Consider the following 17396-nt stretch of genomic DNA (forward strand, 5'->3'; position numbering starts at 1 on the left):
TTTCAGAATGGTGAGGGTCAGAACAGACTTCTGAAGATCATCTAGTCTAATCCACCCTGCTAGAGCAGGATCACTAGACTAAATCACACATGAACATGTGCAGGTGGGTTTTGAATGCCCTCAAGCTCTAACCTGGTCTCCTTTTTTAGTGCTGGTGTGGAGTGAAGTGCCTGTGCTTCATCAGACATTATGTCACCCCTTAGCCCTTGTACAAACAGTGTCTAATACCTTGACTGGATATGCTACATGAACACGATGCAGTAAGTGACAAGATAAGAACACTGCAGCTGCAGGACTGCTCTCACCACTAACATTTGTGTGTGTGCTTTAAACATGACATATTTTACAGCCTGTACTTGATAAAAGCAATTGTGGCTCTCCATTTGCCGCTAGTAAGGCTTTGGGTTCAGTGAACATATCTTCTCTAAATGGGGGCTTCCAATAGCTGATTCAGATGCCTCTCATACTGCAAACAAGCACTGAATGAAATACAGGGAATGACACATCTGTGGAGCACTGTTTGAAAAATGCTTTCTCCTTTATAAATCAGGAGATTTGACTTCTTCAGAACAAGTGTTAACAGTGTCCTGTTGAATTTGTAAAGCTATTCAAGCCACACAGTACATCTGCACACTGAGGATATTTCAAATACTGTGCTTCTGTTTTCATTTTCAGAATGTTTTTTTTATTTCATGCATTAATATTTGACTGATGAATATTCCAAGTTTACATGGAGCCAGCTGTTCTAAATTCTGGTGCATTCGTGCAAAACATCAGGTGATATCATTGGATATTTTTAAGGGGAAAGTTCACAGGAAAACAGTTATGTATTCTTGTGATTAACACCACATCGGATCAAAACAGTCATGTCTAGCTCTCTGAAAATACAACTACTGTTTTAGTTAGCAGAACACTTCAGCCCTGTCTGTATTATCCTTTTCTGCCAAAAATTCCCACTGTTGCCACCACTGATTTAATCCTGTCATCATGCCATAACGAACACAGCGACGCAAAAGAGAAAGAGCTGCAAGCGGTGCTGTCAAAATCTCTGTGCCCTTAACAACAAAACAATCACATGCACCACCAAAAAAACCTCAACCAACCACATAAAAAAACCTGGCTAAACCTACAAGGCAATTTTTTTAGCCTGGAAGCTTAAGCAGCTAAATGTTCAGGAAATACCGGCCCTGATCCATAGCAAGTTTTAGGAATGAAAGTCCAACACAATGTATTAGACACCCATAGAATAGAATAGAATAGAATAGAATAGAATAGAATAGAATAGAATAGAATAGAATAGAATAGAATAGAATAGAATAGACCAGACCAGACCAGACCAGACCAGGTTGGAAGAGACCTTCAAGATCATCACATCCAACCTATCACCCAACACCACCTAATCAACTAAACCATGTAACCAAGCACCCTGTCAAGTCTCCTCCTGAACACCTCCAGTGATGGTGACTCCACCACCTCCCCGGGCAGCCCATTCCAATGGGCAATCACTCTCTCTGTGTAAAACTTCCTCCTGACCTCCAGCTTGAACCTCCCCTGGCACAGCCTGAGACTGTGTCCGGAGCTCAGATTCTTTGATTAATCTTTTTTTCTCCTTCAACAAAAATGTGGCAGCTGCAGTCTCGTGCCCTTCCCAAAGTCCCTGCTTCTGGAACCTACTCCAGGTGGAAAGCACAGGGCTGCAGGGCTCCCCAGAGAGTGGGCATTTCGCTGGGGTGCTGTTATCCACCAATCCCACTGTGGCCACACAGGAGGTGGCAGGAGGCACTGCTGCTCGTCCTCTGCCAGGCATGACTAGAAAAAAAGGTGGAAACAAACAACTCACGAGTTTTCACACACATGCCTTTGGCATATCACAGCTGGAGAATTCCAGTGCCAAATTCCCACAATCGTGATTTGGGCTGGAAGGGACTTGCAAAAAAATCATCCATCACAGTATCACCAAGGCTGGAAGAGACCTCAAAAATCATTGAGTCCAACCTGTCACCACAGACCTCATGCCTAGACCATGGCACCAAGTGCCACGTCCAATCTCCCCTTGAACACCTCCAGGGACGGTGACTCCACCACCTCCCTGGGCAGCACATTCCAATGACGAATGACTCTCTCAGTGAAGAACTTTCTCCTTACCTCGAGCCTAAACTTTCCCTGGTGCAGCTTGAGACTGTGTCCTCCTGTTCTGGTGCTGGTTGCCTGGGAGAAGAGACCAACCCCCTCCTGGCTACAACCACCTTTCAGGTAGTTGTAGAGGGCAATGAGGTCACCCCTGAGCCTCCTCTTCTCCAGGCTAAACAATCCCAGCTCCCTCAGCCTCTCCTCACAGGGCTTGTGCTCAAGGCCTCTCCCCAGCCTTGTTGCCCTTCTCTGGACACCTTCAAGTGTCTCAATGTCCTTCTTAAACTGAGGGGCCCAGAACTGGACACAGGACTCAAGGTGCAGCCTAACCAAAGCAGAGTACAGGGGCAGAATGACCTCCCTGCTCCTGCTGGCCACACTATTCCTAATGCAGGCCAGGATGCCATTGGCCCTCTTGGCCACCTGGGCACACTGCTCGATCATGTTTAGGCAGCTGTCAATCAGCACCCCCAGGTCCCTCTCTGCCTGGCTGCTCTCCAGTCACTCTGACCCCAGCCTGTAGCTCTGCATGGGGTTGCCGTAGCCACAGTGCAGCACTCGGCACTTGGACTTGCTGAATGCCATCCCATTGGACTCTGCCCATCTGTCCAGTCGGTCGAAGTCCCTCTGCAGAGCCTTTCTACCCTCTAACTGACTAACATCTGCTCCCAGTTCAATCCAGTTCAATCACCCTGCCATGGGCAGGAATATCATTCACAGAATCACAGAACATTGGAGGTTAGAAGGGACCTCAAAAGATCACATAGTCCAACCCCCCTGCCAGAGCAGGATCACCTACAGTAGGCCACACAGGAATGTATACAGGTGGATTTTGAATGTCTCCAGAGAAGGAGACTCCACAACCTCTCTGGGCAGCCTGTTCCAGTGCTCTGTCACCCTCACAGTCAAAACTTCTTCCATATGGAACCTCTGCTCCAGCTTGCACCCGTTGCCCGTTGTCCTCTCATTAGGCATCACTGAGAAGAGCTTGCCTCCATCCTGACACTTGCCCTTCACATATTTAGAAACAAGAATAAGGTCCTCCTCCCCCTCTACTCTGCCCTAGTGAGCCCCCACCTAGGATACTGCATACAGTTCTGGGCTCCCCAGCTCAGCAGGGACAGGGATCTGCTTGAGAGAGTCCAACAGAGTGCTACAAGGATGATTAAGGGACTGGAGCACTGCCTTATGAGGAAAGGCTGAGAGACCTGGGGGTGTTTAGTCTGGAGAGGGAAAAGACTGAGAGGCAATCTAATAAATGTATTCAAATATATGAGGGCTGGGTGTCAAGAAGGAAGGGACAGGCTCTTCTCACTTGCACCCTGTGATAGGACAAGGGGCAATGGAGTAAACTACAGCACAGAAGGTTCCATCTCAACATGATGAGGAAGAACTTCTTTATTGCAAGGGTCACAGAGCACTGGGAAAGGCTCCCCAGAGAAGTTGTGGAGTCTCCTTCTCTGGAGACTTTCAAGACCTGTCTGGAAGTGTCCCTGCATGCCCTGCACTAGATTATGTGGTCCTGCTCTGGCAGGGGGGTTGGACTCAGTGATCTCCAGGGGTCCCTTCCAAAACCTAAAATCCTGTGATCCTCAGTCTCCCCTTCTCCAAGCTAAAGAGCCTCAGCTCCCTCAGTCTCTCCTCATAAGGAAGATATTCCATTCCCTTAATCATCTTTGTGGCTCTGTGCTGGATTCTTTCAAGCAGTTCCTTGTCCCTCTTGAACTGAGGGGCCCAGTCCAACTGATATCCCTACTCTACAAGGTTCACCCTTAAACCATATCCCCAAGCACCACATCCAAATGACCCTTAAGCACATCCAGGGTTGGCAATTCAACCACCTCTCTGGGCAGCCCATTCCATTGCCTGCCCACACTTTCCTTGAAAAAATTCAAAGGATGCAACATCCACAGCTTCTCCAGGTAATCTGTTCCAGTGCTTCACCATTCTCACTGGAAAAATTCCTTCCTTATATCCAACCTAAACTACTCTTTTTCAGTTTTAATCCATCACCCCATCAAAGAGAGAACCTAGGTGTGTCCCAGTATCAGCCTCCAAGAATCAGGTGCACAAAAGATTTCCTGGTCCTTAATCTCAGCCTCCCACTCTCTGGGGTTTGATGCCCACTAAAATATGTGGCACTTTCTCAACCACAAGCCATTTCCCAAACAGTGCTTCACAGAAATCACAGAACATTGGAGGCTGGAAGGGACCTCAAAAAGGAGGTTCAACTTCCCTGCCAGAGAAGGATCACCTACAGTAGGTCACACAAGAATATGTTCCAAGTGGATTTTGAATGTATGCAGAGGAGACTCCACAACCTCTTTGGGCAGCCTGTTCCAGTGGGTTGTCACCCTCCCAGTGAAAAAGTTTTTCCTTATATTCACACAAAACATTCTGTGCTCAAGCTTGCACCCATTGTCCCTTGTCCTATATTATTGGGCATTTCTGAGAGGAGCCTGGCTCCATGCCCCTGACACTCCTTCACATATTTATAAACATGAATGAGGTCACCTCTCAGTCTCCTCCTTTCCAAGCTAAAGAGACCCAGCTCCCTCAGCCTTCCCTCATAAGGGAGATGTTCCACTCCCTTAATCGTTTTTGTGGCTCTTCGTGGGACTCTTTCAAGCAGTTCCCTGACCTTCTTGAACTGAGGGGCCCAGACCTGGACACAATATTCCAGACGTGGCCTCACCAGGGCAGAGTAGAGGGGGAGGAGAACCTCTCTCAACCTGCTAACCACTCCCCTTCAAACAGAAATGCTAACTGACTAGTAGGTGCTCTGTACTTAACAGACTCCTCCTGCATCTGCCAGGATACAGCAGAAACACACGATGGGACCATTTACGTGCCAAGTTACTCGTATCTTCCACTAACCCCACAACAGTTAGCAATGAGGCAAGATGGCTTAAAAAAGAACCATGCCTCTGTGGCATGGAACATCTAAACATCACCTTCCTTCCTTCCTCCTAAATCACGAACACCACTTAAAAGTTTATATTTACAACTACGAGACAGTGCGTCACTGGCGCAAGGCAGTGGGTTAGACCCAGCAAGCATCGACAGCAACTTGGTGGAGGTATGGAAAGAAGTCCTTCCTCCTTCCTTGCAGGAGATAAGCACAAGACACTCCTGACTGAGCTGCCCAAGGATTTTCTGAAGAAGCCATGTTCAGGCGGAAGAAAAATGCCACAAGAAAACCTTTCATAAGAAAACCTGTTTATAAGAAGTGGTTTAGTTTCTGCTTTGTTTGAGGACAAGAGCTAATACTAGAAGAACTGCTTTTATTTTTCCTGCAAAATCCAAACAAACCGAGCCCACACCTGGCTTGGTATCTGAAAATGCAACTTTTTAGGTGGTTACACATACAAACTTTGACTCGGTCAACAATGACTTGGCAGTACTTTTTCCCATTACAGTCAATTTTCAAGGCTGTCGTAAGACTTCAAAATTCCACACAAACTTAAGACTGTAAAATTTTCAATTTCTGGAAAGCTTTGGCAAAACAGAGAATTGTCCTGCTAGCACTGCACCGTTTGGTTCCAGCAGCTTAGCCCAGATGATACTTAGACCTTGATGAACTGCCTACACAAACATGACCCTCCACTCATTTCAACAGTGCAGGTGTGGAACAGCAGCTTTCTGGGAGCCTCATATGTTACAAGGCTTCTGGCCAAAGGCATAAAGATGACTGCAGTCCCTCAAATTCAGCATCTGGAAGATCTAAGAACTTTTGCAAGACCATTTGCCCTTTCTTTAATCATGTCCTCAGGCAGCTGCACACTAGCAGGCAGCTCACAAGCAACGACGGCTTCAAGAAGATGATAAAAAGGGGGACCTTGAGCTGCATCAGTTGCAGAGCAAATGCAAGGCCACTCTCCAACAATTGGGATCTGTCTTGGCATCAAAGCCCAGCATACAAAGCTTGGCACAAGTCAGTAAACTCATTCCCATCATGAGCTGCTCCGGACACATGTGGAGGATGCTGCTCACATGCCGAGAGCGCAAGGCTGTACACAGCCAGCTGGCAGCACAACCGGATCCGCAACGTCGCACACTCCAGTTACTCCCTGAGAGGAGATGTCTTGACCTTTACAACATGTGGCCAAGAGTATAAACAGATGGGATGACAGCATGAATGCTACAGTCCTGTCAATACAATCACGCAATATCCCTGATACATCTTGGTTGCCTAATTTCCTATGTCCTGACAGCAAGCATGATACCAGGACAAAAACAGGTGGTCTGAAGGATCACATCTTTCGGAAGAGATGATCCACCTGCTTTCAAAATGCACATGAGGATGCTGAAGCTTCCCTTGTATGAAAAGCCTTGTGGAGCAAAGGCATATTGCCTGTGCTGAAGTTGCTATGGATTTGTGCACTATTGTTCCTAGAAGGAAATCTAGGAGGTGATGGCTGAGAAAAAGATGAGAAGCCTGTTTGGAAGACATCACATCCATAAGTTGCTGCTTTATAGGGAAGGGGAGAGAGAGTATTTGTAGAGGGAGCCCTACACTGACTTCTGAGCAGCACCCCTGCCCCAGCAGATACTTGGAAGTCTTTCAGGGAAGACAGGGATCACATGGGGTTTTGGTATTCAAAGACAAAATAAGGCTTTTCACCATGATCCCAACTCAAATCATGCAGAAAAGCTTCAAGCATGCCTGCAGGACTTACACTTCTGCCTGAAGTCCTCCCAAGAGACCTGTCTGTCTTGTGATAAAGTGGAAATCACTCTCCCCTAAAGTACAGAGACACAAGAAATCCAGGCTGGTAGTCTGTTAGAAAAAAGCAGGACACTGGATAACCAGGTACCACACCCCAAACCCACACTTTTTACAGCTCTTATCTCTGGAGGATTTGATGGTCCAGACTGTTCCTCCACAGCCACCCAGCTACCAACAGCCTCAGATTTGGGTCACAGCAGAAACCCACAAAGACTGTCATTCCCCTGCCTTTCTTTTCTTGGGAAGCACGTGGCTTTTTTTCCACTTAGAATAGATGCCAGAATACGAAGGCATGAATGAGGACCAGAAAAGCTTCTCCCCTGTTTTGACACAAGATTGCTCCACAGCACCCTTTATTATACTAGAATAATACTGGCCACACTTAGAGTAGCAAAGTTTTCAAGATCCTCATTTCTGGTGCTACACATAACACACTCTCTGAAGACATCAGCCAGTCAGACAAGGGTTGGAGAGCATGTTCCCTTCACATCACCACTGATGACCCAGAGGAGACCAGAGAGACTTCAGATCAGTCATAGTCTGCAACTTTAGTTCTGCGGTTTGGTTTGAATGGTGAATTCTCTCTCCCTATATCCCTGGACTGAGGGAGAAAGGGTTTGTTGTGTGGACCTTTATATAACCTCTCACTAAAATAATCTTGCCAGCAAAATATAGGTGATGTTTGCCTGAATCTAGCTGTCAGTCCAGTGTCACTGCCTCAGAGAGACCCCCCACACCAACACCAGGGTGTCTTGTGAGGAGAAAGAGGAGACAACCCTATCTGGTGCCATGAAAAAGGTCAAACAGGAAATGTTAACAGATGTTATTTTCCCAGTAGTCCTGTGTCAAGACATAGAACTATAGATTGTTTTGGGTTGGAAGGGACCTCTGAAGGTCAGTGACACATTTATATCAAGGCTGTCGCTACAAGAAGAGATGAATAGCTTCACAAGAACACCCACAAGCCCACAATGCTCCCCCTGGCACCACAACCTTGCTATATAGCCACTTCCTGCAAAAAAAGCTTTGGGGTGATAAATCCCACACACATCTAAAATGCAGATGCTTCCATCTGTGATAGATATGCTGGTTTCCGTGTGGGAGATTAAAAGCATCACAGCATATCAGAGGTTGGAAGGGACCTCAAGAAATCAACAGGTCCAAACTCCCTGCCAAAGCAGGATCACTTAGGGTAGTCTGCACAGGAATGCATCCAGGTGGGTTTTGAAATTCTCCAGAGAAGCAGACTCCACAACCTCCCTGGGCTGCCTGTTCCAGCGCTCCATCACCCTCACTGTAAAGAAGTTTCTCCTCATGTTGAGGTGAAATCTTCTATGTTCAAGTTTGAACCCGTTCTTCCTTGTCTTATTACTGTGCACCACCAAAAAGAGCTTAGCCCCATCCACTTGACACCCAGCCCTCAGATATTTATACACACTGATGAGATTCCCTCTCAGTCTTCTCTTTTCAAGACTAAATAGCCCCAGGGATCTCAGTCTCTCTTCATAGGGGAGATGCTAAAGTCCCCTAATCATCCTCGTGGCTTCTGTCTTTCTTGAACTGGGGAGCCCAAAACTGGATGCAGTATTCCAGGTGTGGTCTCACCAAGGCACAGTAGAGAGGTAGAAGAACTTCCCTGGACACACTTTTCTTGATGCACCCCAAGATACCGCTGGCTCTCTTGGCCACAAGGGCACATTGTTGTTCCATGGAGAGCTTGCTGTCCACCAGCACTCCAAGGTCTTTCTCCGTGGAGCTGCATTTTGGAGGCACTTTTTGGATGCCTCACCCTAGTGAAAACATCTGAAAGAGACACTTCTAGGATCACCCTCCCAAAGCAGAGATCAGGTTTACCAAGGGTAAATGGTATTTTCTGCAAAATTATTTTTTAGCATCTAACCTGATAAATCACAATTATTATCTGAATTATCTGGTTTATACCTTACATGTATTTTTACTTGTAATGGGAACAAACACTTATTTCCACTCCCTGATTCTGGTCCCCAGGTCTTCATAAAATAAAGTACTAAGCATCTTCTGGAAATCGTGAAGACTTGAAGTTTCCTTGTAGTCAGCTCTTCAGAGAATCACCACCCATATCTTGCAAGTCTACACAACATCAAGTAGGCAAGAGAAATCCTAAACTCTACACATAGAATCACAGATTTCTTTTGGCTGGAAAAAGTCTTTAAAGTCATCTAGCCCAACCGTTATCTAACTCTACCACGTCCCCCAGCACCACATTTCCATGTCCTTTCAACCACCTCCCTAGGAAGCCTGCTCCAATGCTTTACATCATTTTAAGTGAAGAAGTTTCTTCTAATATCCAACCTACACCTCCCCTCATGCAACTCCTACATTCTGAAAAATGATGTTTTCTGTTGGTGTGAGACAGCAGCAGCTCCCTGCATCTGGAGAACCTCCACGTCTCTGTGCCTTCCTTTTTCACTTTTCTTTTACAAGAAGACACCATGTCCCTTTGAGCCTGGACAAGCCTGCACTGCTTGAGTAAAGTGACACCTTAATAAAGTCCATCTGATTTGCAAGACCTCAACAAGGAGGGCTTGTACCCTGAGAAGAAACAGAAATAGGAAAACCATATGGAAGCAGAAAACACATCTGCTGTATCCCCAGACTGAAGGATATCCATGTCCATCAAGACAGGGCTGGAGCACTGCACCTTCAAAATCTGTGACTATAAGCTGCTGGCTCTATTTGGACCGCAGGGCTGGAAAAGTAAATGCATGTTTAAAAGAACATCAGCACCTGAAAACCTTCAGGACAAAGTAGGACTCCACACAGCTGACCTACATGGCTTCCCAACACAACCAGAGACATCACCAAATGTTTGTCTGGATCTCCACTGTAGCAGAAGCAAAATCAGCACCTGAAGGTAGAACAACACAGCCACCTGCACTGACTTCACACCCACACAGTTGTACCTATCTTCAGGACAACATGCATCAGATGCCCTCATGTCATACCATAAATTCCTGATCATAAGAGGAGGGTAAGAGCCCCTCACATCTCTTTGGTAACTGCCTCTTCCGTGCTGGAAAGGTAAGTCTTCAAGGTCAAACATAAAGCTCTTCAGAAGCTAATTTAACCAACCTGAAGTTATTCTAGGTTCAACCACATGCAGAAAACCCCAAATAAAATAACTCCAGCAATTTCTGCTTATAAGGAGACTCCAGCTGTGGATTTTCAGGGTTGCTTGGCATAAGTTCCACTGGAAGAATCAGTATTGTTTGGATCAGGAAGTCTTCACTTTCTGCTGTGATACCACCATCTTTCACTGCAGTTTTTAGGTTATATCTGATAAGCTGCATTGATAGATCTCAGGCTGCCTCTTTGCTACCATACCTTTGCTTTCTATACGGCAGTAGAACCTTGGTCTTCCTCTAGTTTTCTGCCATGAATTATTGTTTAGTGGAAAGACCCCCAAAAACGCCTGACAGGTCAGAGAAGCTGCAGCAAACAGAAGAACATCTGTTCAGACTCAGCCCGTCCATTTGCCAATACTATGGTAACAAACAATCACGTAAATGACATTATGGTTTCTGACTCGGAACTTGGAAGTTGCTGAGAAATTTCTGCAGTTGATTCATACTTCCTGAGGCTCATAACTAGCATTTCAGTTGTGCTATTTTACTACATTACGTGAGGAATTTTCCCTCTTGTTACATAAGTGTCTAGAACCAAATTATCAGAACTGATCTGAATCATACGAATGGGGCTTTTCAAACACACGCTTTCAGGTCTACTGCCTAACACTTCTCTCCTAGTGCTTTATAAAACAGGCAGCTAAATACATCTAAACCACCACTGGAATCAGCTCTTCTGAGAGAAGCTCAGCCCAGTCTCTTGCAAGCACCTTGCTCCACATCCTTGAAATAAAACATGACGTGAGGGTTGCCTACAACCAACACCACACTTAAAACCACAGCTCCACATATAGGTCCTCGAAGTTCTCAAGACAAAGAAGAGAACTAACAGTATTCAAAGGACAAAGAGGTTTGGGAAGGGTGGAAGGAGAAGAGCACAGAAGCAGCAGTCCTTTGGGATCCAAACCTGTACAGTATTCTCACATCTCAGGGTTCAAGCTAGACACAGACTGGCTTCACTGATGGACAGTTTCAAGATGTCCCAATCAAAAGCCAATTTGAAATCAGAAAGTTGAGATCACGAGGGGTACAAGAAGCTCATGGAACTCTGCACTGCTGTAGGAGCTGAGTCACCTCAATTTCATAGAATTATATAATCACAGAATCATTTTTGTTGGAAGATACCTTTAAGATCACAGAATGTGGAGGGTTGGAAGGGACCTCAAAAGATCATATAGTCCAACCCCCCTGGGTAGCCTGTTCCAGTGTTCCATCACCCTCACCGTGAAATAATTTTTTCTCCTGTTTACATGGAACTTCCTATGCCTCAACTTCCACCCATTGCCCCTTGTCCTGTCATTGGGCATCACCAAGAAGAACCTGACTCCATCCTCTTGGCACCCACCCTTTACATATTTATAAACATGAATGAGGTCACCCCTTAGTCTCCTCCTCTCCAAGCTGAAGAGATCCAGTTCCCTCAGAAGGAAGATGTTCCACTCCCTCAATCATTTTTGTGGCTGGACTCTCTCAAGCAATTCCCTGTCCATCCTGAACTGAGGAGTCCAGAACTGTACACAGTATTCCAGATGCAGCCTCATCAGGGCAGAGTAGAGGGGGAGAACTTCTCACGACCTACTAACCACACTCCTTCTCATACACCCCAGGATACCACCGGCCTTCTTGGCCACATGAGCACATTGCTGGCTCATGGTCAATCTTTCATCCACTAGGACCTCCAGGTCCTTTTCCTCTTCACTGCTCTCCAACAGGTCAGTCCCCAACACATACTGCTACATGGGGTTGTTCTTTTCCAAGACTCTACACTTGCCCTTGTTGAATTAAATTTCTCCCCACCCTGCTCTTCAGCCTATGTCTCGCTGAACGGCAGCACAACCTTCAGGTCTGTCAACCACTCCACCCAGTTTTGTGTCATCAGCAAAACTGCTGACAGTGCACTCTGTGCCCTCATCCAGGTTGTTGGCGAATATATTGAATAGTACTGGTCCCTATATTGACCCCTGAGAGACTCCACTAGATACAGGTCTCCAAGATCATTAAGTCCAACGCAGACAAATCCTTCAACAGCCTTCTGCAGCACAAGGGGGGCACTTCTGACCTACTATGTGATTTTCGTCAGGTATAAAAATGATCCAGCTGTTGTTCTATTGACATACACCATGGCACAAAGCTCTTGAATGCATCTACCAGTGCTGGGAGTTTGCAGAAATCTCCCACTACAGCAACAGTATCACTACTCCAGATGAGAAAACACACAATAATCTGTATTTTTATTAAAACAAGATGAGCTGTTCACAGGTGTCATCGTTCTGGCACACAGCACTAGTGAAAAGACAGTTTCCAGCCAATCAGGCTTAAGGCACTTGAGCTTCAGAGGAATTCCCTTTAAAAAAAGGAACTGCAATTTGCCAGATGAAATATTTCCACTTGCCACATTAGGTTGATCTCTTTACACTGTTTTGTTATAACTGTAGTCTCATATCAAGTAAAGAGCTTAATGACTCCCTTGGTGAAATGCCCACCTTGGAGTACTTCATATCAGGAATGCAGTGACAATATGATTTGTTTGACGAATAGGCTGAGCTCTAACAGAACTTAGTTCAATCCTACAGAAACTCACATAGTCGTCACCATAACTAACTCAGATCCCCTCAAAAAAACCCGAGATGGGGACACCACGGATGTACTGGGTAGCATGGAAATGTGTCCAGCGGCATGGGATGTACCTTGCTTCAGCCCAAGAGGAATGCGTGCCCGGCTGGACCTGGCACATGGTGAATGCAACTTGCTTCCCCAATTCTGCTGTCCAGGAACGAGAACTAGGTAGGTTTAATCCTGAACAAGCAGCTTTGATTGCTATCATCGTAACGTGGGCAAGATGACTATCAAAAAGAACAGCAATAGACCCGCTTCTTTTTTGTCCCCTTGAGTTTGCATTCTGGGAGGTTTCGCTCATCGCCAAAGGCAGCTGGCCGAAATTCCAGCAGACCCCTGCCCCTGCCGCTCTCCTGGGGGACACACGGCAGTGTCCGCCGGCTGTGTGGGCTCCGTACCCGCTACCCTACCCCGCTCCACTTCCCGAGAACTCACCCAGGTTGACGAAACTCATGACCATGTCGGCGTCGTTGAGGAAAGCGCTGTCCTGCGAGCTGGGCAGCGGCGGCAGCGAGGCAGGGGACGGCGGGCTCCGCTCCGCACCCGCGCTGCCCTCCGCGCCTTCGGCCAGGGCGTGGTAGAGATCGAGCATGAAGCGCGGCGCCGCCGTTAACCGTCCCGCCGGCGCGGCCGCTGGTTCCCGCGGCAGCGGCCGGGGACGGTGGGGTAGCCCAAGCACCGAGAGGATCTCCCGCTGCATCTCGCGCTTCTCGTGCGACTTCAACCGCCGGTAGAGGAAGCCCGAGGTGGCGGCGGCAGAAGCGGCAGCAGCGGCAGCGGGCGACAGTTCCCCGCCCTCGGCGGACAGCGCGGGCTCGGCGGGGCGGCAGGCAGCGCTCAGCAGCGCCCAGCAGCAGCACAGCCAGGCCAGCCGCAGCGGCATGGCGTTCGGCCGGGCGGAGGCAGGAGAGCTCCCCGTTTCCCCCTCTCCCCGGGGGGCTCCCCGGCACCCTCCAGCCCCGCTCCCCCGCGGAGGCTGTCGCCTGGGCCGGCGGGGGTCCGGCCAGGCCAGAGGGTATCAGCGCTCGCCCCCGCCGCCGCGCATGGCAGCCCGCGGGGCACCGCGGGGCGAGGGCCGCCCTCACCCCCGCCGCCGCTCAGGTGCGGCGGGGCCCGGTTCGGCAGCTCAGTTGGCCATGCCCCTGCCCAGGGGTCGCAGCGAGATCTGTCTATGTGGGGAGGGGGAAGAAGAAGAAGGAGGAGGAAGAGCAGCAAACTTTGTCTCCTACGGCTGCAGCCCCGGTCCCCGCGGGCTGGCCGGAGCGGGGCTGCTGGCGGCAAGAGCTAATCACCAGCGCGCCCGCCTCTCGGTGGGGCGGGCAGAGGCTCCTCCGGGGCGGGGAGCGGGCCTCGGATGCAGGTAGCTCAACCCCGAGGGGGTGGGGGGCACGTTGAGAAGCAGCGGTCCCGTCAGTTGTCAGCGCTTTGCTGCGATTAAAGCAGCGCTCCGCGAAATAGCGACGCTGGCTGACTGAGCCCTGCTTCTCTGCTGGCTTGGGTCTTGTCAGGAGAAGGGTTTCGATAACCCCTCCTGCTCCCAGACCTTGGAGGATGTGGGTTATTTGTCCTGTAAAGCACAGCATGGTTTGTGTTGGAAGGGACTTTTCAAGGTTATCTAGTCCAACTCCCCTGCAACGAGCACGGATATTTTCCACTTTTCCACTAGATGAGGTTACACAGAGCCCTAGACAACCTGATAGGAAATGTTTCCAGGGATGGGGCATCTATCACCTTTCTAGGCAACCTGTTCCAATTCCCTGAAAATGGTAGAGTGCTGCCTTATTCTAAACCCGAAAAAGCTTTATGGATTCAGAGTATGTATAAGGAAGAATTCTTTCTAATGAGGGTGATGAGACACTGGCCCAGATTTCCCAGAAAGGTGCCCCGTGTCTGGAAACATTCCAGGTGAGGTTGGACAGGGCTCTGAGCAACCTCCTCTAGCTGAAAATGTTCATGCTTACTGTTGGAGGGTTGGACTAGATCACTTTTAAAGGTCACTTCCAACCAAACCATTCCATGATTCCTTTTAACAGGCTGCAGCACAGAATAATTGAATTGCTTTTTCTGCAATACCTTGCAAAACTGAGCACAATCATTGGCAAATGGCTAACCGGGGGGACAGGTGCCCCCTACCTGCCCTTATTCAGTAGAGTACCATTCTGCATGCTGTGAATACTGCTCTGAAAGAACCTACCTGTTCCTACAGATTCCCACTTTGGGAATTTGGACCTTTAAAGGTCCCTCCCAACCCAAACCATTCTACGATTCTACTGTAAATGTCTTAAGTTCCTCCTCTGATTTCAGCTCTTTCCTAGAAGAGAACAAAACCACCATCCAACACTCTAATAACAGCAGTTAAGCTGAGCGAGAAGCAGCTCTTCCATATGCTGATCTCTGACTATATGGATCTTACTGAAACTGGATGAGTAAATCCAGGCTAGCCTCACTGAAATCAGTGATGTTGCTCTAGGTTTGAACTGGGATCATTTACTAGGAGTTGGCCTTGAGAATGGTATCTGGACTGTTTGAAGTCACTGGCAAAATTTCCATTAACTTTATTGGAGTCAGAATCTGGCAGTGAGCTTGTATTCAGTTTCCCAGAGACACAGCTGAGAATATTCAAGGCAGAATATGTTCTTTTCAGAAGTGGAGGTTACTATTTGAGTATAGATGTCATGGGGTGGGAGGGGGAAGAGTATGGAAGTTGCTTTTGTGACTGCACCCTTTTTTCAGTTTGTGAAGATAGAGTTTGAAAGTGAGGGTGCATGTGACAGCATAGGCACCCAAGACTCCTTTTGCTATACTGGACCCCATTACCTTCACAAAAGAGGTTTGTGTTACTCCTGAAGGGCTGAGGAAGGCAGTGTCCAAGGAAAATCTTGTACTGATTGTAAGTTTATCTACTTCTCTCAGCTTGGAGCAATGGGGCTGGTTTGACCAGAAAAGGAGAAGAGGGCTCACTTCCCAGAAAGCAGGTGAGAAAGGCAGTGCAAGGCAGTGTGGGATCCAACTGGGAAGAGCCATGCTCCTGGGAGAAAAGTCCAGTGCACAAGTTGTCCTTCATTCTTCATCCCACCAAGAAGATATTTTCTAGCTGCCTTAGGAGGGACAGGATTAAAAATCAAACTTGGAGGCTGGGAGGAAGCTCAGGAGGCCAGATGTCAGTAAGGGAGATCTCCCAGGCAGGTAAGTAACAGAGGCAAGCAGCCACTTCTGTGCTATTCACTTCCCATGCCGGTTTGGATGGGGCTCCAGCAGAACTTTGTAGCATCTGCTTCCTGTTTTGACAGTGAAAAGGAAAGTGTCCCATTATGCAGTTATCTTTGAAAAGTGAACATCTCCACCCAAAGTGTCCCCTACTTCTCTTGAAGACAAGGAGATAGTGCACATTTATCAACATAGTGCATCAAACTTCAGGGTAGCTGTTGGGTGTTTCTGCTTCTCTGATAAGCAAATGTCTATCACCTATAGTTTTTATTCTGAAATAAAACTGTTTTAAATATTTCCATTTGCATGGGGGCTACTGCAATAAATAGCAGCTGTAGTAACCATTGGCAGCATTGGGGCATCTCAGTCTGTTGCAGTCCTAGGGACAGGGACACACAGCAAACCTTCCAGCACTTCCCTATTAAGTTACCTTATCCTTAAAGTAAGTTTCCCATGTGTTTAGCTTGGAAGCAAACTCTCTTCTTGGGAAGTCATTGCACCTTAGTTGTTTAACTTAAATATTTCATTTTCATCCAAGAGGTGTAAACTTCCCATCCCTGGAAATGCCTCTTTCCTATACATGTGGATCCTTTGCTGTGGGGATTCAGCTGACATAATCAAACCTGGGAACATTGCTGTGTCACTCAACAACTCACTGAGATGTGAGAGAATGAAGTTTTCTTACAGAGGTCACATACAGCAACCAATTTCAGATATTTCTCCCATCTGAGAAGGAAGTTTCTGCAAAGGATTTTAAGACTTCAGCGGAGAGCTGAGCACCTAAGTTTCTGGAGGAGTGTAAAGGCTCTGTATTTGGCAACTGCTGCAGGCTGACACATTTAAAGAGTTAATTAAACATAAGTACTGCTACTGGCAGAAATTTTCACTTGCTGAGGAGCCTTCCTAGCATATCCTCCATCTAAAACTCAGTACTGCACACTTTCACTAAAAGTTTCCCTGTCGTTGTCTTCAAAAAATGCTGTGAATACAGGTTTCTGAGTATGGGTCCTCATCAGCTTTCCCTGCTCATGACAGACATCTGGTGGCAAACCCGAGAAACTCTGGTCGGTTCCTGCAAGTTTCCTGTCTTGCTAAATTAGCAGTCATAGAAATATCAAATTATTTAGGTTGGAAGGGACCTTTCAAAGTCATCTAGTCCAACCTCCCTGCAGTCACCTGGAACATCTTCGACTATATCAGGTAACTCAGAACCCCAAACTACATGAACTGTATTGTGTCCAGGGATAGGGCATCTGCCACCACTCTGGGCAACCTTGGCCAGAGTCCTACTACCCTCAGCGTAACAAATTTCCTCCTTCTATCTAGGAAGTTCCACCTAAGCATATGGAATAACCTCTTTGCTGTGAGGGTGCCAGAGCCCTGTAGCAGGTCGCCCAGAGAGGTCATGAAGTCGTCTTCTCTGGAGAGATTTCAAACCTGCCTGAACATTGCAATCCTGGGCAACCTGCTCTGGGTGACTCTGCTTTAGCAGTCAAGCCCAGAGGTCCCTTCAACCCCCCACCATTTTGTGATCCTGTGATAGCACAGAA

The 17396-nt window shown here is 47.6% G+C and overlaps 1 protein-coding gene across 2 annotated transcripts in view; it reads right to left on the minus strand.

The window, feature by feature from the left end:
* The window catches only part of BMP6 (bone morphogenetic protein 6), a 107042-nt gene extending 93134 nt beyond the window's left edge, over positions 1-13908 (minus strand). For both annotated transcript variants that reach the window (XM_068162977.1, XM_068162978.1), the window contains exon 1: positions 13075-13908. In XM_068162977.1, coding sequence (XP_068019078.1) covers positions 13075-13522 — 448 coding nt within the window. In that variant the 5' untranslated portion in view covers positions 13523-13908. The remainder of the gene's footprint in view (positions 1-13074) is intronic.
* Between the last annotated feature and the right edge of the window lie 3488 nt (positions 13909-17396).

The sequence above is a fragment of the Melanerpes formicivorus genome, unplaced genomic scaffold, assembly GCF_026170545.1.
Source record: "Melanerpes formicivorus ecotype bairdi unplaced genomic scaffold, bMelFor1.0.p_v2 SCAF_69, whole genome shotgun sequence".
In the NCBI taxonomy this organism is placed as follows: Eukaryota; Metazoa; Chordata; class Aves; order Piciformes; family Picidae; genus Melanerpes; species Melanerpes formicivorus.